The 22,269-nt window shown below is 48.2% G+C and overlaps 1 protein-coding gene across 3 annotated transcripts in view; it reads left to right on the top strand.

The window, feature by feature from the left end:
• Positions 1 to 1,754: 1,754 nt before the first annotated feature.
• The window catches only part of PLEKHM2 (pleckstrin homology and RUN domain containing M2), a 39,081-nt gene continuing 18,566 nt past the window's right edge, over positions 1,755 to 22,269 (top strand). For 2 of the 3 annotated variants that reach the window (XM_061160679.1, XM_061160678.1), the window contains exon 1: positions 1,760 to 1,861. In XM_061160679.1, coding sequence (XP_061016662.1) covers positions 1,802 to 1,861 — 60 coding nt within the window. In that variant the 5' untranslated portion in view covers positions 1,760 to 1,801. Of the gene's footprint in view, positions 1,862 to 22,269 lie in introns of all 3 variants that reach the window. The other variant, XM_061160680.1, reaches the window with a different exon arrangement.

Below are 22,269 nucleotides of genomic sequence, written 5' to 3'. Positions count from 1 at the left end.
CATCAGACCTGTTAATAACAAGTGATAATAACATCTTTTGAAGCTGTCATGTGCCCAAGCTATGAGTAAACTTCATAGGAAGGTGGCACCCAGCAAAAGATGCTGCCCAGATGGTGGCTTGTTATTATTAAAAGGAGGGAGGAATCCTAAAGCTAGCTCATTCCTTGCTGTGGACTGAATAGATTCCCAGAAGCTGGAGTTGCATCAGACAAGTTGGGGCCTATAGGCACCCAGTCTAGGTGGAGTGGGAAGGGAGTGCAGCAAAGCTATTAGACCGACAGGTCATTCAAGCCAGCTTTCCTCCTACTTGCCACAAACACTTCTGGACACCAGGTGGTTTCTTTCCAAATTCAAAGTAATGTTTCCTCTGCCTTCAGGCTTTTCTTCACCTGTCCAGTGACTGCAGCCTCAATCCCCACCTGTCATTCTGCCCTCTTCTATGCTCCACAGAGGCTGTTATCTCCTATTTTCCTGAACTCAGGAAATACCCAGGGTTTAGGGATTTTGCTTTTTTCTCTAGAGTTAGACCAAGTCCCTGTAGGGTTACCGCCTAGAATTGTTGTTCAGTCGCTCTGTTGTGTCTGACTCTGCAAGTCCATGGACTGCAGCATGCCAGGCTTCCCTGTCCTTCACTATCTCCCAGAGCTTGCTCAAACTCATGTGCATTGAGTTGGTGATACTATCTATTGCATCCTCTGTCACCCTCTTCCCCTCCTGCCCTCAATCTTTCCTAGCATCAGGGTCTTTTCCAGTGGGTTGGCTCGTCTCATCAGGTGGCCAAAGGATTGGAGCTTCAGCATCAGTCCTTCCAATGAATATTCAGGACTGATTTCCTTTAGGATTAACTGACTTCATCTCCTTGCTGTCCAAGGGACTCTCAAGAGTCTTCTCCAGCACTACAGTTCAAAATCATCAATTCTTCAGTGCTCAGCCTTCTTTATGGTCCAACTCTCACATCAGTACATGACTACTGGAAGAAATATAAAGAGATCTTTGGCTCAGAAAAGGGTACAAATGGTTTCTGGGCTGAGGCTGTTAGGTCCTCAGGACATGTGGACCAGCTGAAGAAGTGGGATAAGGGTGAGAACAGACAAGGGCTTCGGGACTGAAGATGAACTTGAAACGAAGACTGTTTTGGGGGTGGCGAGGAGCACCGAGGACCCGGAGTGGCCTAAAACTTGGGGACTGGGCGGTGAGGGTGGGGAAACCTGGGCTGGTGAAGGCCAGTCGACAGGGATCTGTGGGCAGGTCCGGGAGAGGGTCTCTACGCTGCCCGAAGCCAAGGGGCCTGGGTTTCTGGGCTGAGAGCCGGGGTCTGAGCTTTGAGGGGTCTCGAGGCTAAGGAAGGGGAGGCTACGGGTGGCCTCTGGCGGGCGGGGGCGGGGTCTCCAGGTCCCGGGGGTCCGACCGGACTGGGAGAGGGTCTCCAGGGTCTCTGAGGAGGGGCCGGGGCGCCTGGGTCTGGAGGCCAAGGGGGTCTCCCGGGTCCCAGATTCCCCGGCGCGACGCGGCGCCGGCGTCTCAGCCCGACCGTCGGCCTAGGCGCCGCCCCGCCTGACATCAGTTCCTGCCGCCGCCGCCGCCGCGCACAGCCCGTGGCCTCCTTCCCCGCCGGCCGCGCTCCTGAGCCGCCGGGCCGCGGCGGAGCGAGGGGCCGGGCGAGGCGAGGGCCGGGCGGCGGGCGCCGGGCCCCGCGGCCGGCACGACGGAGCCCCCGCACGGCCGGCGGCAGCGGTTGGCGGCGGCCCCGGGGCCCCGGCGCGGCAAGAGGCGGCGGCGGGGCGGCGGCGGCGGCGGCGCCATGGAGCCGCGGGAGGTGAAGGACCGGATTCTGGAGAACATCTCGCTGTCGGTGAAGAAGGTGAGCGCGGCCTGCCCGCCCCGGCCCGGGCCCGGAGCCCCGAGCCCAACCCGACCCTCCGGGCTCGGGCCCTCGACCCCACCCAGCGCCCCCTCTTTTCCTCGGGTCGCTCGCCCGGGGTCCCTCCTGTCACCGGGTCTCAGGACACCGCCCTTCCCCTCCGCGACCCCGGGGACGAGAAGCCGCCGGGAGCCCAGGGACGATGGAGAAGAAGCCGGGGCGGCTCACGTGAGCGCCGCTGCTTCTGAGCTATTTTTACAGAACAAAGTTGAGGTCAGCGTCCTGGGAGCTTCCACATAGCCAGGCCCGAGGGCCCTGCGTCACTTAGTGGGGCTGCCACTCGCCAGGACCCCCTACTCTGAGCGTAGCGGCAGAAAAGCTCTGGGAGGGCCCCACCTGCCGTGCATCCCTGGGCGGTATCGCTGCATCCTCCATCCGCCCTGTGTCTGCATCTCGGGGAGTCGGCAGTCAGGGTGACGGCCCATGACAAGCAGCTTCCAGTCTTCCCAGTTCGGGGTGACATTCCCTCTGGTCCTGAGAAGTTTCTTGAATAATCTTGCCCAAGATGGCAGTTTTGAAGAGGCTCACTTCGGAGCTTTGATTGAGAACTAAAGTACCTTTCATTTTGGACAGAGACCTATAGAACTTGGTGACACCACAATTTATGGTGCTCCCTGCAGGAGGGATCAAAGTCCCAATTCCAGGTAGAGAAAAAAAATATGACCTATTAAAAGCATATATTAGTAACTGTCTGTATGAAGTCAGCTCATCTGAGAAAGGGTCCCCAGGCCAAAAGGTAGGATTCGTATTCACTTAAAACCAAACCAGCACTGACAATCATTTGAGGAATATTGTTGCAGTGGTTTCCTAATTTGACTTCCTAGTTCACCCCATAGTCTCAGAAAATGGGGTAAGTCGTGGGGGGATGAGGGGTAAGAGAAGGCTCATCAGATGAATCACTTCCAAAATGAAGACAATTCATTAAAGGAAGCATTATGTTTAAATAATCATGTTCCCATCTTTCCCCATTTAAATTTCTCAAAAGCAATTGAGCAATTTTACTATTCGTAAAGATCAATGTGGCTTAAAAAGAAAAGGAGATTCAAAATGTGCTCTTACTATAATGTTCCTCTAAAAGTACAGCTAAAAGTAGCATTGTAGACATCTGACAGAAGTTTTAGTTTTCCTAAGCTTTGCTTATGCAATGGGGCATTGTTTTTGCTTACTCAAGGAGTGTAGGATGAGCAAATACTTTGTCTAAAAGCAATCCATCTTTGGTAATGAAGACAAAAGAAGACAATTGACCTTTCTAATCTAATCTGGGCTGACTGTGGCTTCAAGTAGGCACCTTTCTAGTCTAATCTGGGCTGGTTGTGGCTTCAGGTAGGCCACACATTTTGATTTTGAATCTCTAACTTACAAATAAATGGGGGAAAGTCCGGGTAGGAGGTTGGACATGTGCGTCAGCATGACTCTTTCGGGAGCAGGGATCTACTCTGTAAATCAGCCTGCCACTTATGAAAGAGTTGGGTGTGTTGGCCAAGATCTTATCATTGTATGCGCTTGGACAAGCATGACAGGAAGGTATGTCACACACTAGAAACTGGAAACTTGTCCCCAGGTACATCACAACAAGAGGCATGGCAAGTGTCATGTTTAAGAACATGAATTCTGGAGTCTGGCGGCCTGGGTTCAATCCCACCCTGCCAATGAATAACCATGTAACCTTAGGTAGGTTCCTTACCCTTTCTGTGTCTTGGTTTCTCATCTATAAAGCAGGGATAAAATCAGGGGTCTTGGGAAGATTTGTTGAGAGTCTGTGTGTAGAGTGTTTAGCATGGTGCTTAACCCAGTCTTCAAAAGTTGTCTTTGTTTGGGCCGCTAAAGCAAACCACCATAGACTGAGTGGCTTATAAAACAACATAAATTTATTTGTCATGATTCTGGAGGCTGGAAGCCTGAAAATACTGAGTCCCAGCATGGTGAGGTTCTGGATTTCCCTCGAGGCTCAGACGGTAAAAAATCTGTCTGCAATGCAGAAGACCTGGGTTTGATCCCTGGGGTCAGGAAGATCCCCTGGAGAAGGGAATGACTACCCACTCTGGTGTTCTTGCCTGGAGAATCCCATGGACAGAGGAGCCTGGCAGGAGGAGCCTTACAGTCCATGGGAGTGGCAAAGAGTCTTACATAACTGTGTGATTTATCAACAACAAAAAAGTGGTGAGGGCTGTCTTTATGGCTGAAGACTGCTGATGTCTCCCTGTGCCCTCACATGGCTTGGGGGGAGGGAGCTCTACTGGGTCTCTTATAAGAGCTCTAATCCTATTCTTGAGGGCTCCACCTTCATGACCTAATCACCTCCCAAAGTCCCCACCTCCTAACACCATCACATTGGTGGTTAGAATTTCAACATCTGAATTGATGTTGAAGGGGCATACATTTGGGTAGGAGGAGAAGGGGGCGCAACAGAGGATGAGATAATTGAATAGCATCACTGACTCAATGGACATGAGTTTGAGCAAACTCCAAGAGATAGTGAAGGACAGGGAAGCCTGGCGTGCTGCAGTCCCTGGGGTCACAGAGAGTCAGACACTACCAAAAAGCAATTACATTCAGTGTGTAGCATAAGTGGTTGGTTTTTCTGTTTGTTTGTGGTCAGGCAGTTCTTCACTTGTACAAGGTCTGAAGATGGCTCAAGGCCTTAGCACCTGAATATTGTTATATATCATTTAGACTTGTTACCCACTTCCTTTGTATGTCGTGTTTCAGAAAACTATTTTGATTCTCACATATGAAGGGCATTTGGTTTTCTGAATCAGAGTATCTGCTTCTAGTAGGAATCAGTTCAACTATAGCGGGAGGCTTTGAGGGCTCACAGTCTTGGGGTCAAATTTGACCTTGAACATCAGTCTCACCTATATTTTTATATGTCACCATGAGAGTTGCTTTGCCTTTTCTTCCATGCTACCTCTGGTAAGATGGTCTGACCCGTCCTTTTTAAGGATGTTTCATGAATAAAATGAGATGTGGGTTTCTGCAAAAAAAAAAAAAAAAAAAAAGATCCACGTGTGTAAGCTATGTTTACACAGGATATATGAGAACTTTTTATTGAAATAGAATATACCTACACTTCTAAACATACAGTTGAATGGGTTCTCACAAAGTGGGCATATCCATGTATCCAGCACCTATGGCAAGAAACAACTATAGCCATCACCCCAGAAATGATGCCCCCAAGTGCAACCACTCTCCCTAAGCAGCATTGTTGTTCAGTCGTTCAGTTGTTTCCAACTCTTTGAGACACCATGGACTGCAGTACACCAAGCTTCCCTATTCTTCACTATCTTCCAGAGTTTTTTCAAACTCATGGCCATCGAGTTGATGATGCCATCTAACCATCTCATTCTCTGTTGCCCCGTTCTCCTCCTGCCCTCAATCTTTCCCAGTATCAGAGTCTTTTCCAGTGAGTCAGCTCTTTGTATGAGGTGGCCAAGTTATTGGAGTTTCAGCATCAGTCCTTCCAATGAGTATTCAGGGTTGATTTCCTTTAGGATTGACTAGTTTGATCTCCTTGCTGTCCAAGGGACTCTCAAGAGCCTTGTTGAGTTCAACTATTCTCACATCTAGATTTTGTGATGCTGAACATGCCCTGTAACACAAGAGATGCAGTAGCTGATATGAAGACAGGATTTGTGGGGGTTGGAGAGAACTGGAGAATTTAATAGTTGGCACAGGTAAATGACAATGATAACAATGAAAGACACGTTCCTTATGAAACGTCTCGGGGGCAGATGATAAAGCTTGTGGTTGCCAATTTGTTAACAGCTGAAGAGAGACATCCAAGTCAAAGGCAGTATTGGCATTTTGAACTGGTGTGTGGTCTACTAAGCAGCATCTTCTCCAGGGGAGGGGAGGCTGTAGTTTTCATGGGAGTTTTGTTTTGTTTCTGAGGGGCATGTCTGTTACGTATGCTTGCAGTCTGAGCAAAGGCTGTGTGCTAATCACCAGGACAAGGAGAAGCTTCAGAGAAGGCAAGCTTGTACGGAGTCTTGACAAGTCAGTAGAATTCAAAGACAGAGAAGAAGTGGGCATTTAAGATAGAAAATAGTGGGCATTTAACGTCCCCAAGGATGAGATGGTTGGATGGCATCAGCAACTCAGTAAGCGAACTCCAGGAGATAGTGAAGGACAGGGAGGCCTGGTGTGCTGCCCTTCATGGGGTCACAAAGAGTTGGACACGACTGAGCAACTGAACAAAAACAACAAAATATCCCAAGGCAGCAGGGGCGTCCAGGTGGTCTTCTGAGGACAATGAGGAGACATGCCAGTCTCAAGAGTGCTGAGAGTTCCCTTCACTGTGACTGGAAAGTGCCCTCCATGGAAGCTGTCCAGCATGGTGGCTCCAAGTGCAAGTTTCAGAGCACGCAGACCTCGCTTGGGGTTTGAATTAGATTTGTCACTGACTCTGTTGACCCTGGCAAATTACTGGACCTCATTTAGCCTCAGCAATCAGAACCCACTCACAGTTGTAATGAGAATTAAATTACAGGAGATGATACACTCATAGCACAGTATCTTAGAACACAGTATCTTGCACATAACAAGGCCTGAATAAGATATTAGCTACCAGTAGCATTGGCAAGTATCTGTGTGAACTCTGCCGTTTTCTCTGGGGTAGTTTTCAGTCTTACACTACATTTCTGTTTCTTCACGCTCACTGTTTGTCAGACTTTTTCCTCAAAGGCCAGATGGTGAATATTTTCAGCCCATGTGGTCTTTGTTGAAACTCTTCAGTTCTGCCCTTGCAACTCAAAAACAACCACAGACAATCCATACATATATGGGTGTGGCTGTGTTCCCCTAAACCTTTTTTGCATATACAGGTTGCAGGTTGGTTTTGGCGCAGAGCTACTATTTGTGCACAAAAATATCCTCCCTAGGGTAGGCTGGGGATCATGTTCAGAGAAATTGGTATGATGGCTGGTTCCATATAGTTAATGAAATCTGTATTGTCACTGGATTTTTGCACCATGCCAGGTTTGTGGAACCAATGCAGTCACTCCCGGAAATACTACCGTATGTCCATGTAATCCTGACTTTCGAAAACTTTTGCTGATCACCTTCTGTCCTGAGTGCCCTCGGCCCTTTAAAAGGGTGGAAGCGAGCATGGCAGACAAGATCTGTGGAGTGGATATTCCAGTAGAAGGGGAGAGGGATATATTAGCAGACAAAGCAATTCAAGGGCTTCCCCCGTGGCTCAGCTGGTAAAGAATCTGCCTGCCAATGCAGGAGACGCAAGAGATATAGTTTTGATCCCTGGGTCGGGAAGATGCCCTGGAGAACGAAATGGCAAGCCACTCCAGTATTTTTGCCTGGGGAAATCTCATGGATAGAGGTGCCTGGCAGGCTACAGTCCGTGGGGTTGCAAAGAGTCAAACCCAACATAGTGTGCATACACACAAACCAATACAAAGACCTTCTGGTTGTGATGTGGCTTGAAGGCCAGGCAGGATAAGTTGGTGAGCAGGATGGATCTGCTGGAGGGAGTCGGGGGATGGGGGGCAGTCAGGGAAGACTTGCCTCAAGAGGTAACATGACTTGCAGGAAGGACACTGACTGGGATGGTTGAGTGAGACCTTAGCCTAGGAAAATGAGTAGTTGTTTTTTTAAAAAACACACAAATACCTCAGAAGTGTATAAAATAAAAAGTAAGTGGCCCCAGTTCTCTACCTCCTCAGCTTCAATTTGGATCCCCTTAAACAGGGTGAATAAATGGATTTTAATGAAGTAACCCCTCTTTGAGAGAATATTCCCAGGCTGGGACAGCCTTCTCCTGCAGAGGACGGGCCAAGTCCCCAGCGCCCTCACTCTGGGTGGATTGCCCCTCTGGGGTGGGCTCTAAATGGCCTTCTATTTCTGGCCAGACACACACCCTGTGCAGAGCAGGGGTCTCCCAGTTGGGGTCTGCAGATACTGGTCTTAGAGCTGCAGCTGTTCAACCTCGCCTAGCCATGCAGCTGGCTCCGGTGGTGAGGCTTGTGTCATTCCTGTTTTCCACTCCTCCAGAGAGGTTCAGTTCAGTTCAGTTCAGTTCAGTCACTCAGTCGTGTCCGACTCTTTGTGACCCCATGAATCGCAGCATGCCAGGCCTCCCTGTCCATCACAGACTCCCGGAGTTTACTCAAACTCATGTCCATCGAGTCGGTGATGCCATCCATCCATCTCATCCTCTGTCGTCCTCTTCTCCTCCTGCCCCCAATCCCTCCCAGCATCAGGGTCTTTTCCAATGAGTCAACTCTTCGCATGAGGTAGCCAGAGTATTGGAGTTTCAGCAGAGGTTAGATCTGCTAATGCATTAAAAATGAGCTCGAGCATCTCATTCCCAGAGTGGGCCTGGTAGTTAGATCTGTGTGGGATTACACTGACCATTCGGTTTCAGTCAATAGTTTTGTTCTCTTCGCTTCATGGAAAAACCCTAAGAGTTTGAAAATTTTAAGCATTCTGAAAACCCCTAATGACCTGAGTCACCCTGGCAAAGAACTCAATAAAATAATAAATATCCACACACACATTTTATAAACAGAAATGCTAAGGGCTCCCTGTCCCCTGCCCGAGTCCTGAGGTCACTGGTAGCTGTCTCTCGGCTCCTGTCCTCTCTCACAGCACAGAGGCTCCCTGAAGAGAGTGGGAGGGGCCCAAGAGCCCTCAAGCAGGAACCACTTAAGTGTACCCCGACTCCCCAAGTGACCCCGCCCAGGCCCAGCATGAGACGCCGTGGAGAGGTGGTCACTGCTCTTTCTGAGCCCACTGTTCAGTTCACCGTGGTTCTCCTTTTATAAGACATTAGGGCTCTGTGTGAAGCCTGGTGACATTGTGGTCCTTGCCGCCCCCTCGCATCTCTGTGCCTTGGCTCTAGCACTGGGCTCGTCCACATTGAAAGGCCCCATGTGATGACTGGAGGCCAGACAGAAACAGGTCTCCATCTGGCAGCAGCGGCACCCGTTAGTCAGGGCAGTCCCCAGCCGTCTCTGTAGTCACAGTGGACACCCCGAGTGTAGGATGGAGCAGTGGCCGTTCCTGTGGGTCCCCCTCAAACTCATCTAGCTGGAGCCCATTGTGAAAAGAAATTCCCAGCAAAACTGGAAGCCTGCTGATGGCTGATGGAAATGTCAGGCCTAAAAACTAAGATTGAGTGAGGGTAGAGTGGGCAAGACGTTTCAATGTGGAAAGAAAGGAGCTAATATTCGGGGTGTGAGCATTGTGGGAAGAGAAAGTTGGCGTTTGTAGGTGCCCGGGGGCTCTTGGATGGGTCATTCTCACTGCTCAAGTCTTCACTGCTCATCTCCGGCATCACAGTTTGCCACCGTGGCAAGGAGAGTGTGGTGCCCCTGAGGCTGGGGGTTCCCTTATGTCCTAGGGGAGCAAACGGGGCTTTTCCTCCACAGATAAAAAGCTCTTCTGGGCGACCTCAATGCTGATGGAGCCCGGACCCCACAGTGCAAGATTGGAGTGGGCGACCCTGGGCCCAGAGCCCTCTTCCCTGGGGTCTGAACTAAGGTGACTGTCTCTTTCCAGCCCTGTCCTCCTCCTCACCATGGCTTGTTTGTGGTGTGTCCTAGAATTTCAGTTTGAAGCAGGAGAATAAGGAAAGTTTCTGGGAGCGTCCATTTGGCTGGAGCTGAGAGGTCAGGTCATTGATCTGTTGGTTGTTACAACCACCCAGGGTCCTGAGAGCGTCTCTGTCTTTTCAGCAAAGCATCTGGCCCTGCACCACGGACATTCTCCCATCTTAGGTATTTGTAATTTATCTTCTTTTCCTTTTGCCTCTAAGTATTGGCAAACATTATAGAAATGTAGAAGGAAGAAAGTATTCCTTTCCTACAGGCTGCCCTCCTCCTTGGGTGTCTGTACGTGAGAGCTGGAAACAGAAGATTCTAAGAAATCCTGTAATATGTAAGAACAAGGGGGAAACTAATGTAGACTTGAAATCTGCACGTAATTTTTGAAAGTAGTCAAACCTCTGTTCACACTTCTACCCTTTGGTGTGTGTGTGTGTTTATCTTTTAATATAAAAACTGATTATATATTTATGCTTATAGTCTAATAAATCACTGTAAGTTGTTTGTTTTGGGGGGGTTGCAGACTGCTGAGGTATGAAGTGTCTAGACTTGCTGTCCTGAAGGGGAGTGAGCAGAGCAGAGGAATCCCTACACTTAATGCATTCAGTCCCCTTGATATCCCTTAATAACCATCATGGGTTTGTAATCCATGGAGTTCTCAACACACTTCCAACCCTGTAGTTATACTTTAAGCCTCTAAAGTCTCTAACTGTTGGACTTGCCTGGTGGTCCAGTGGTTAAAAATCCACCTGCCAGTGTAGGGGACATGAGTTTGATCCCTGGTCTTGGAAGATTCCACATGCTGCAGGGCAACTAAGCCCGTGCGCCACAACTACTGAGCCCGAGTGCTGCAACTGCTGAAGCCCCAGCGCCCTAGAGCAAGAGACGCCACAACAATGAGAAGCCCGTGTACCACAACTACAGAATAGCCCCTGCTGGCCACAAGTAGAGAAAGCCTACACACAGCAATGAAGACCCAGCGCAGCCATAAATAAATAACTAAAATTATTTTTTTTAATAATAATAAATAAAGTCTCTGACTGTATCACACAGACCTTGGGAGGAGGCAGGAATGTCCTCCCAACCTAAGTCATGGTTTAGATGGTGACTTGATGGCCATTTTCCTCAGCAACAATCTGGCAGTCTGGGTGGGGGAAGTACTGCTGAGGTCACGTTGCAGGTACAGCAGGGGAAAGGGGAAGTGAAAGATGAACCCAGAGCCAGCGAAGGCTCCCAGGCTTTGAAAACAAGACTTTGAAAAACTCCCTTCCTCCTCCCACCGGTGCCACACACAACCCTGAATGTGAGCGCTCAGAAAACAGCAGGGTCTCCACCAGCTGCTGCCTCCGGCGCAGCAGCACATGGATAGTGGAGAGTCCTGCATGCCATGCGTCCTTTCAGGCCCCTGGTTGGCTTCCAGGTCTCTGGTGTTTGCCCAGGGACCTCTTGGGAGGGCCTCTTACATCTTCCTCTCCACTCTGAAGAGGGGCCTTAGCCCTTCTATCGGGGTCAACCCTGTGCTGAGTTCAGAGGCAGAACACGCAGGGTACCCTGGGACACTCCCTTGCCAGCATGGAGGAGCCTTTAACTGCTTCAGGAGACATATTCTGTCAAATTACCCAAGAGATCTATGCCCAACTAGGCCAGTTCCCAACTGCTGTCATTGTTCCAAGACCTCAGTTCAGTTCAGTCACTCTGTCGTGTCCGGCTCTTTGCGACCCCATGGACTGCAGCACGCCAGGCTTCCCTGTCCATCACCAGCTCCCGGAGCTTGCTCAAACTCATGTCCGTCGAGTCGGAGATGCCATCCAACCATTTCATCCTCTGTCGTCCCCTTTCCCTCCTGCCTTCAATCTTTCCCAGCATCAGGGTCGTTTCCAATGAGTCAGCTCTTCGTATCAGGTGGCCAAAGTATTGGAGCTTCAGCTTCAGCATCAGTCCTTCCAATATTTAGGATTGATTTCCTTTAGGATGGACTGGTTTGATCTCCTTGCAGTCCAAGGGACTCTCAAGAGTCTTCTCCAACACCACAGTTCAAAAGCATCAATTCTTTAGCGCTCAGCTTTAACATCCCAAAAGTGAAAGTCGCTCAGTTATGTCCGACTCTTTGCCACTTCATGGACTATGCAGTCCATGGAATTCTCCAGGCCAGAATACTGGAGTGGGTAGCCATTCCCTTCTCCAGGGGATCTTCCCAACCTAGGGATTGAACCCAGGTCTCCCACATTGCAGGTGGATTCTTTACCATCTGAGCTACCAAGGAAGCCCTTACCCCAGGAGAAAGTACAAAAAATGAAATCCATGGATAATTCAAATACCTGGTTTTTGTGGGGTGTTTTGGCCATGCTGTGTGGCTTGTGGGATCCTAGTTCCCCCACCAGAGATCAAACCCAGCCCCCCTGCAGTGGGGGCACAGAGTCCCACCACTGGTCCACCAGGGAATTCCCAAGTACCTGCTTTTATTTATTTATTTTTAATAATTTTATTCATTATTTATTTTTGGCTATACTGGGTCTTCACTGCCGCACAGGCTTTTCCCTCTTTGCAGAGCTTGGGCTTCTCACTGTGGCGGCTTCCCTGTGGAGCACGAGCTCTCGGCGAGCGGCTGTAGCAGTTGTGTTGCATGGGCTTTGTTGCTCTGCAGCATGTGGGCTCTTCCCCGATCAGGAATCGAACCTGTGTGGCAGGCAGATTCTTTATCACTGGACCACCAAGGAAGCTCCCCAACTACCTGCTTTTATTCAGCTTTTCCCCTGCATGTCTTTGAACAGAGCTGCCAGTAAAGCAGAGAGCCTGCCAACTCTGGCAGAGGGGCTAATAAGCAGTGATTTGGGAGGTGGTAAAGAAAACTGTATAATTAGGTATATTTAGTGGTAAATGAATGGTTAAGAAGCATTGATTTCACCCAACTTGCTTCAGGAACAGTGCCGGCCCATGGTAAACAAACAGCACACCCTTTATGTAGCCCTACCAGTGGGGGGTGCCAGTCAGTCCCACGATGCCACCAGTCTGGGCACAAGCCTTTCCCAGGAAAGACCGTTGGCTGCAGGACCGGGTTTTTCATGGCCACTGAGAAACCAGGCCAGTCATTTCTGAATCTCAGGCTTTCTGATTGGTTCTTGTGCGGGAGTGATGTCTGGGTTAACAGTCTACTATAATTAATTGTCATTTGGAAATGAGCTATTTTCAGGCTAAGGTAGGGTGGGATCTCAGGTGAGGGATTAAATGAGGACAATGAGTTAGAATCATTGAGGTTGCCCAGGATTGGTGGAGCAGTGGACACCAGTGGGCATTGGCCTCTATTGACATTATTCTCATGTTGTCTAGGAAGGAAGCAGCTGGGACATTCCCGACATTATCCCCCCAGCTCCCAGCTCCCATTCCACAGAGCCCTGGGAGTGGCCGAATGCCTCCTGCTCTGCCCTCCTCAGTAAGATACTGGGATGAGCACTTTCCAGTTGGTGGCAGCAGGTGCCCCGACCTTTGCTTTATCCCGGGAGCAATGGGAGCAGAAGGGGCTCCGGTAATAGCTCCCTCTGTGGCGTCCGAGCACACCCGACCAGGACGCTGCAGTGAAGCAGGAGGACCGCTAGGCAAAGCCAGGAGGTCAGGGCGTGTCCTTACCTCTCTGGACCCCAGCCTCCCTGCCCAGGAGATGAGGGTTCTGCCTAAGTGGTTATTTCTCTGATTTTCAGCTCATTCAGTAAAGTTCCATCACTGAGACCCTCTTTCTTGCTCACTGTAACTCCCCCCACACCCCCCTGAATGCGAGACTCCAGGAGAGGAAGATGCCATGAGGCCCCCTCCCCGCAAGAGGTCCCTGGGCAAACACCAGAGACCTGGAAGTCAACCAGCGGCCTGAAAGAACACACTGCACACACGATTCTGCTCCATCCTGGTACCGCTGCCATGGGAGCTACCGCATCCCTCTATGATGGGAGTGGGAGCTGGCAGCAGCCAGGTGGCTTCTAAGGTCTCTTCCGCCCTTAGATTCCAAACTTCTTCATCCTGGCCTGCACCCAGGCTTGTCTTCAATTCCAGTAGAGCGTCTTTCCAGAAATGCTGTTGGCAATAGCCTCTCATTCCTTGGATCATGTAAAGCAGGCATTATTGTTCTTAAGAAGCTTTGCTAAGACTTGGAAGACTCTAGCCTGCCTGCCTTATTTATTTGTTTCTTTCTATTTATTTTTGAGAAGGTGGGTGATAAGCCCTGGCCGTCTCTTCAGATCCATGAGAGGCGGTATCTGAAGCCAGTGCAAACTGTTGGTGCAGAATCAGGGTGGGCAGCCACACCAACACTTCTCCTGCCATCTCTGCCAAGGATGAGCCCTCCTAGGGTCCCTCTCCCTGGGGATGTCCAGGCATCAAGATATGGGGCCATTCTGACCTCAAAGGTAATAGATGGTATCACACGGCCTGATGTCTGCCTCTCCTCGGAGTGTCTGCCTTGGAAAGAAGAGCAAGTGTTCCCAAGGGCCACAGGCATGATTTGACCCAGCAGGAGACCCTCGGTGGCTAGAATCCCAAAGGCAAGGCAGGCAGAGGCCTCTCACTCCCCGCAGGCCTCGTCTGTCACCCTCAGCGCACCTGCAACCCTTGAGAGGCAGCCCCAGAGATGAGGTGTCCCAGGAGGTCCTGTAGCTCATGGTGGCTCTGAGTCTGGGTTGAGCTCGTGTGACCAGGGTCACCATCAGCTTAATAGGTAGAAGGTGATCTGAGGTCAGGTGGCTGCCCACCCTCCCTTCTATTGGGTTCTCTTCTGCTTTTGGATTTCTACTTCCTAGACCTGGACTGGGGAGGCTACTCTAAACACTCTGTCATCTAAATACATCTGGTCTCCATGGAGCCATTAGCGTGGCAGCTGTTTCCTGGCGACCTCCTCCCTGGGCAGCAGGAGGGACTCCTTCGTTTGAGGTCTGTGTGTGCTGAGCGAGGATGGAGCCCTGAGGTGGTTGGGCGGTTCATGTGAGCATGTTGTCAGCCCTGGGTCTCTCCAGCCTCGCAGACTCTCCTGTCTTTATTGGGGCAGGGGTTTTATCCTGCTCTGAAATATAGGAATAGGATTCCCCCATGTCCCCCTACCCCCTCCACCCCGTACAGCCTGTGAATAGCCAGCTGAGCGAAATTCCAGATTCCCTCTCTGTTTGCTGGGCAGCATAACAGCCTCTTTGGTCTTGACTGACCAGGGAGAAAGACAGGAGGATACCTGTAACCGGCTCATTTTCTTCTGGCTGTTTTTAACCTGTCAGAGCTGCCCTTAAGTTAGCTATCAGGGACCAATTCTGGAAGGATTTCTTGATACCAACCGTAAAACTAAAAATCATTTCACGGCTACGCATCTATGAGAGAGGCAAGGCCGAGAGGGCCTGGCTGTTTCAGCTCGGAGCAGAGAGTGGGACTGACCCTAATTAAAATGCTCTGAGTCAGGCATTTCTTGGCTTGCAGGAGTGCACCACCCCCACATCCCCTTGGCCACATCTCATGATTGCCTGTCGTCCCAGAGTGCTCAGCAGGGAGCATCAGCCTCCCAGCCGTGAGGGTCTGGGGTGGGCTCAGCCTGACTCTTCGCGGCCTGGGTGCCTGAGCACGCCAGCAGGACCCAGAGCAGCCTAGCCAGTCCAGGTGTGGTCTGGGAGCAGGAGTTAGAGATGAGGCCTAAGTTCAAGGACTCTCAAGAAACCATGGCTTTAAAAACAAAACAGTTACTTTTAAATCTTACTGTTTCTCTCTTCATTCTCAGGGGACCTTGCTTATTTTTATAAATTTTCTTCTCATGAGAATTTTTTCCTCCTCCCACCATCAAGCTCACCAGCCCACCTGGACTCCCATCTGTGGCCACCCCTCCCCTGGGCTGTGGATCCCACCCCATCTTTCCTGTTCAAGGACTTGGCTCCTTTACTCCACCCCCATTTTCCGGCCATCCTGTTGGCAAAGCTGGTCAACAGAGTTTTCTGTATTGCTGTCTCCTCTTTTTGCTTCCTTCTTCTTCCTCTTCTTTTCTCTCTTTAGTTTTTCCTCCATGTCATCATACATCCTGTTTTCAAGGTCCAATTGCCCCATCAATATCAGTTTACAAATACCTCATTTGCTTGAAACAGGATCCAAAAAAGCTCTGACTCTCCCTGGCGGACCCCTCCCAGGCTTTTGTCCCTACCTCTTCACCCCTGTTGCTTTTCATCAAGGTTCGCGTCCCTCCCTTTATGTGGGAACATGACCTGATGGACTGATCACTCCCTCTCTTTGCAAATTGTCTTCACTCGGCTTCTGGAGTACACACTGTCCAGACTTCCCACCTGCCTCGCTGGCTGTGCCTTCGCAGTCTAAAGCAGTGCTCCTCCACCCTGGCTGGGCGTTAGGATTGTCTGGGGAGTATTAAAAAGAATTGCTGGCTCCTGGGCCCTGCCCCCAGAGTTTCTGCTCTGGTTGATCTGGGTGGGGGGCGCCTTTGCCTTGTTCTTTCCCTCCAGTTCCCCACGTGACCCTGTTGTGCAGACTGGGGGAGGGTCCCCGGTCCGACGTTGGAGTGCCCTGGCTCCATGCTCAGATGCTCCTCTTTCTTCATTCCCAAGATGATCTCATCCAATTCCACAGCTTTAAATACCATCCAGACTGATGGCGATGACCTCTTTCTGAACTCCAGACCCACTTATACAACTGTCTCCTTGACATCTCTGCTTAGATACCTGATAGGTATCTTTTTATTTTCTTAATTAATTAATTACTTTCATTTTTGGTTGTGCTGGGTCTTCATTGCTGCATGCGAGGTTTCTCCAGTTGGGGCAAGCGAGGACTACTCTCTAGTTACAATGTGCAGGCTTCCTGTTGCGGTGGCACAGGCTCTGGGGTGTGCAAGCTTCAGTAGCTGCAGCTCGCAGGCTCTAGAATACAGGCTCAGTGGTTGTGAGTAGTTGCACAGACTTAGTTACCCCTCAGCATGTGGGATCTTGCTGGAGCAGGGATCAAACCTGTGTTCCCTGCATTGCAAGGCAGATTCTTAATATGTGTCCAAAGAATACCGCCAGCCCCCCCAACACATGGATGTTTGGGACTTACTGTGGCCAATGTACTGTGGCCATTTCCGATCTGGAAATGGCACTGCCATTGAGTTACTCAGACCAAAAACCTTAGAATCATCCTTAGCATCTTCCTTTCTCTCCTAGCCTACATCTAATCTATCAGTAAGTCCCCGGGGCACCACCTGCAGAATAGATGTTAAATCCAACCGTTTATCATGTCCACCGCTACAGCCAGCTCCCAGCTTATCCACTGGGATAGCCTCTCAGCCAGTCTGTCTGCCTCCACCGTGGCCTTCCACAGTTTATATAGACACCATATAGATGCTAGAGCAGCTTTGTATATTGAATTATATTGTTAACATTTCCCTGTTTTCAATAACTTCCCATCAAACTAAGAATGAAATGCAAATTCTTTTACAACAGCCTGTATGGCTGCATGTGCTGTGGCCCTTGGCTGTTCTCTAATCTCATTATCACTCACATCCTTGCCATACCAGTTTCTTTACTGTTGCCCCTGCCTCAGGACCTTTGCACCTGCTGTTCTTCTAACTAGAGTACGCTTCCCCTAGTTACCTCTGTTGTCATGTCCTCAATGAGATCCCATATTTATAGCAGACTCCTAATCCCTGCTTTGTTTCTTATGGCATTATTAATCCTTGGCACTATATTATATATTTGCATATGATTTACATTATACAAGGGCAAGGACTTCTGTATAAGAATAGCATTTGATGGAAATTACCTGGAGGTCCAGTGGTTAAGACTCCAAACTCTCACCTCTGAGGGCCCAGGTTCAACCCCTGGTTGGGGAACTAAGATCCCACAAGCCCATGACACAGCCAAAAAAAGAGTAGCATCTGGTATATACATGGCGGGTGCTCAGTAAATCTTTGTTGAAACATTTGAATCTTCAAGGCTCAAGCCTCCCCTTCTGGCTACTGCTAAACTGAACACTGGGCAAGAGACATCTCCTGACCCAGTTTGTGACAGATGTGCATTCCTTGTCACCTCTGCTTGAGGCTCTAGACCAGAGGTCGGGAGACTTTTTCTGTAAAGGTCCAAATAGTAGATATTTTAGGTTCTGCGGGCCACACAGCCTCTGTCGCATCCACTTAGTTAGTCCCTCATAGCGCCAAAGCAGCTGTAGATAATGCAAAACAAATGGGTGTGGCCATTTTAATAAAACTTTATTTGCAAAAATAGGTGGACCCACTAGCCATAGCTTGTTGACCTCGGCTCTGGACTCCTACTGATTCTGAAAGTTTTGGCCTTTTCCCCCAACTTTCATGGGCATAAAAGTACTCGCAATCCGATCGGCAGGATGAATTTCTTCCCAGAAGTAGGGAAGGCTCCTCCTGGAGCAGCTCTGGCTTGTTTAACCAGACCATCCACTTCCTCACTACTTTGGAAGATGCCCATGTGGAGCAAAAGGATGGCAAGAGTATGTGGGCTTTCTTCTTAAAGGGGCCATAGCAGCCTTTTCTCCTCCCTCCATCTTCCAAAAAGCAGAGCTGCAGAAGACACTGCACTCATGTGCACCGTGGGCTTTTTACTTCTTGTGACTTAAAGAAAGGAGGGGACTGCATATCGCTTTCTCGGGTTCTCCTACAACATACTAGAACAGCATACAGTGTTTTATGTGCATCGTTCGCTTGGGGATCTTAAAGCTAGGCTGGATGAAAAGACTTGGATTTAAAATCTGCCTCTGCCACTGACTAGCTCTGTGACCTACTTTATAGGGTTGTTGTGATGGTAAAGTTAAGTAGTGTTTGTAAAGCATGTCATCATAGCTGCTAACTTTTAAGTGCTTTCAAGGTATTGTGCACTTTGATAAATACAGTTAAGGTATTATCTGAACCCTCACACAACCTATGTTTTTGTAGATCAGGAAACTGAGTTTAGGGACTTCCCTGGCAGTCCAGGCTTAAGACCTTTCGCTCCCAATGCAGAGGGCCTGGGTTCCATCCCTGGTCAAGAAATTAAGTCCCACATGCCACACGACACAGCTGAGAGAAAAGGAAACAGTTTAGAGAGGTAAAGTCGCTTGCCCAAGGTCACACAATGAATGTGTAGCAGAGCCCACATTTAAATCCAAGTTGTCTGCCACCTTCATAGTGCACATAACAAGCATTCCATAAGCAAGGGCTCTAGGGACTTCCCTGGTGGTCCAGTGGTTGAGAATCCACCTCACAACGTGGGGGACGTGGGTTTGATCCCCGTTTGGGGAGCTAAGATCCCACATGCCACAGAGCAACTAAGCCCGTGCACTGCAACTATTGATCGCACATGCCACAACTAGAGAGCCTGTGTGCCACAACAAAAGACTCCACATAGATGCAGTGAAGACCCCATGTGCCACAACTGAGACCTGATGCAGCAAATAAATAATTAAAAAAAAAAAAAAGATGGCTCTAGTTATAGCCAGTGGTAGCTGCTCCAACAGGTTTTGTGTCTAAGGAGTAATTTTGAATACGATTCGGCAGTCGTGCATCCAGGCAGCATCGTGTTCATTAGCCCCATTTCACTGATTCTCTTGCTCAGGGGCCCTCAAATGAGGCTTCAATATTTGCTCTCCTCCCACTTTCAGAGCCTGTGACCTTCCTGGTGCCATGAGTAGCTCCTGGCAGCTGCCACTCCGTGGCCAGGGCAGGGGTGGGGGCGGGGGAGGAGACCTCAGTTGTTCACCTTGATGTTGCACTTTCTGAACAGCTTCCAAGGTATGAGCTCAAGCTGTTGACAGAGTTCCTAAAATTCTTTTGTCACTGACTCAGAAACATCCCCATCCTCCTTCCTGTTCCCTCTCAAGAACTGTGCTGGGTTGTCGCATTGATTGAAGATCTCCTTGTCCCCTGAGATGATGGAAATGTTTTGTCAACCTGCTGTAAAAGAGTGGTTAAAGGATAGGCTTTGGAACCACCTGCTAGTGAGCTAGGAATACTAGTTCTTGAGAGCAGAGAGCATTACTGAGTCTTCTTTGACCCTGAACTTATGTTTGGCTAAGTGCTGCAACATTGGTATAACTAAGAATATTCCTTCCATTTACTTATTTGGAGTATAATTAACTTACTGTATTTGTTTCAGGTGTGCAACATAGTGATTCAGTATTTTTATTCACTATAAAATGATCACCGCATTGTCACCGTACAAAACTATTATAATATTGACTCTGTCCCCTACCCATGAATTATTTTTTAACTGAAAGTTTGTAACTCTTGATCCCTGTCACCTATTTTGCCCATCCATTGCCCCCCACCCCCACCCCAGGAATCACCAGTTTGTTCTCTGTAGCCATTAGTCTCTGTTTCGTTATGTTTGTTTGTTTTGTTTTGTGGCTGAGTAATATTCCATTGTATATATACCACTTCTTTATCCATTCATCTGTCGATGGACACTGAGGTTGCTTCTGTAACTTGGCAACTGTAAATAATGCTACATGAAATATCACCGTGGTTTCATTATTCTTAATAATCTTGGCTAATGCTTATTGAGCATTTTTTGCTTACCAAGGTCCATGCTAAGCCTATTCATGCTTTATATCATTTGATCCCCTAAACCAATAGACCTTTCTGCAATAAAGGAATGTTCTACATCTGCACTGTCCAATACAGTAGTCACTAGCCATGTGTGGTTATTGAGCATTTGAAATGGGGCTAGTACAACTAAGGAACTGTGTTTTTACTTTTGTTTGATTTTCAATTTAATTAAACTCAAATAGTCACATGTAGTTAGTGGCTACTGTATTGGACAGCTTAGCTCTAAACAATGTTTTTAACCTCTTTTACAGATGAGAAAAAGTGAGGGTTAGAGGGTTAAGTAATTTGCCAAAGGTATTTACTTTATAGTAGCAGAGCCAGTCTTTGGACCTGTGTTTCCTCTCCAGAGCCCTAGCTCATCACCACCATGCTATACACTCTTTCTGTTATACCTTTTTTGAAGCTGTTTCCTATTTGCAGACTTTTCCCTAACTCTTCCTACCATGTATATGTATGCAACACCCCCTTGAAATGTACAAGACCTGTCCAAATAAAGTTGGAAAACTTACCGAAGGATATAAAAGAAGACCTGTGTAAATGAAAACAAAACAAAAAAAATTCCAGGAACTTCCCTGGTGGTCCAGTGGCTAAGATACCACACTTCCAATGCAGGGGGCCCGGTTTGATCCCTGATCAGGGAACTAGACCTCTCATGCCATAACCAAAAGAGTTCCCATGATACAACTGAAGATCCTGTGTGCTACAACTAAGACCTGGTATGGCCAGATCAATTAATTAAAATAAATTTAAAAAAAAATCTCATGTTCCTGGTGGGAAGACTTGGTATTGCAAAAACACCATTTTCCCCCCAAATAGTCTCTGGACTGAGTATAATTTGCTTCCAAATCCAGAAAGTAATTATAGGGAAATGTTATTCTAAAAAAAAATGCCAGGAGAGTCAAAACACTTCTGAAAAAGGATGGTTGCGGATGGAGTGGCCTCATTCTGTCCATAGCAAGATGTCTAGAAAAATGGCTTATTAAATCACAAATCAGTAAGGGACTACCAATAAATGTGGAAAATGGGTTATCCATCCAGAAATTAGTAAAGCTGAATCCTTACCTCATGCCATACATAAAAATCTAAACATTAAAAAAGAAACTAAGAAAGTCCTGAAACTATAGAAGAATAAAGGTACTTTTTATAATATTAGACTAGGGAAAATGGGAAATTATAAAGGAAAAAATGGACAGATTTTACTGTACAAAAAATAAGAATTTCTCAATGGGTAAAAAAGCACCATAAGCAAGGTTTAAAGGCCTTCTTGAAAAAGAAAAGCAAAAAGAAAGATCAACTCACACTGAGCAAAAAACGAACAAATACAAAAACACCCCACATAGCAACACACAGGATTAAAAACCTTAACTAACAGAGAGTATCAACAGAGCAATAAGAAAAAATACAAGCAACCAGGAGAAGGTTGGGCAGAGGTGTGAATAGGCAATTCACAGAAAAAGAAATACAAATAGTGAATAAGGGTGTTCCACTGCATTAGTGATCAGAGAAATACAATTTAAAACAATTGGATACTGTTTTTCACCCACTGGACAGGCGGAAATTAGACTAATTATCCCTAGTTTTGGCCTGCATAATGGGAATGTAAATTAGTCCAACATTTTAAAAGGGCGCATAGCAAGATCCAGCCAAATTGTAGTTATGCATGTTCTTCAGCTCTGTGGTTCCACTCTGTATATTGTTCTGTTCTACCATACAAAAATAGCCACCCAGGCATCCCCAGATGTGCACTGCAATATTCTGTGTAATATCAAAGAAGTGAAGACAATAGCTGTATCTAACAATGGTTAAAGCATGGTGCAGCATATTTTAGAATACACTTGTGGCTGTTAAAATTAAGAATGGAGTGGATCTCTCTGTAATGATATGGAAGTATGCATTTGATATATTAAGAGAAAGCAAGTTTCAGAGCAATGAGTACAGCATGATCCCATTTCACTCTTTTATTTCAAGTCTTTGTATGCAGGAAAAGAGTTGGAAGGGCATGCACACAGGCTGTTGGCAGTGGGGTCAGGGAGAGGAGGTCTTTATATATATATTTATATGCATATATGTGGGGCTTCCCTTGTGCTCAGCTGGTAAAGAATCTGCCTGCAATGCGGGAGACCGGAGTTTGATTCCTGGGTTGGGAAGATCTCCTGGAGAAGGGAAAGGCTACCCACTCCAGTATTCTGGCCTGGGGAATTCCATGGACTATATAGTCCATGGGGTCGCAAAGAGTCGGA

The sequence above is a fragment of the Dama dama genome, chromosome 14 (assembly GCF_033118175.1).
Source record: "Dama dama isolate Ldn47 chromosome 14, ASM3311817v1, whole genome shotgun sequence".
NCBI lineage: Eukaryota > Metazoa > Chordata > Mammalia > Artiodactyla > Cervidae > Dama > Dama dama.
This window is presented reverse-complemented; position numbering and strand designations above follow the sequence as displayed.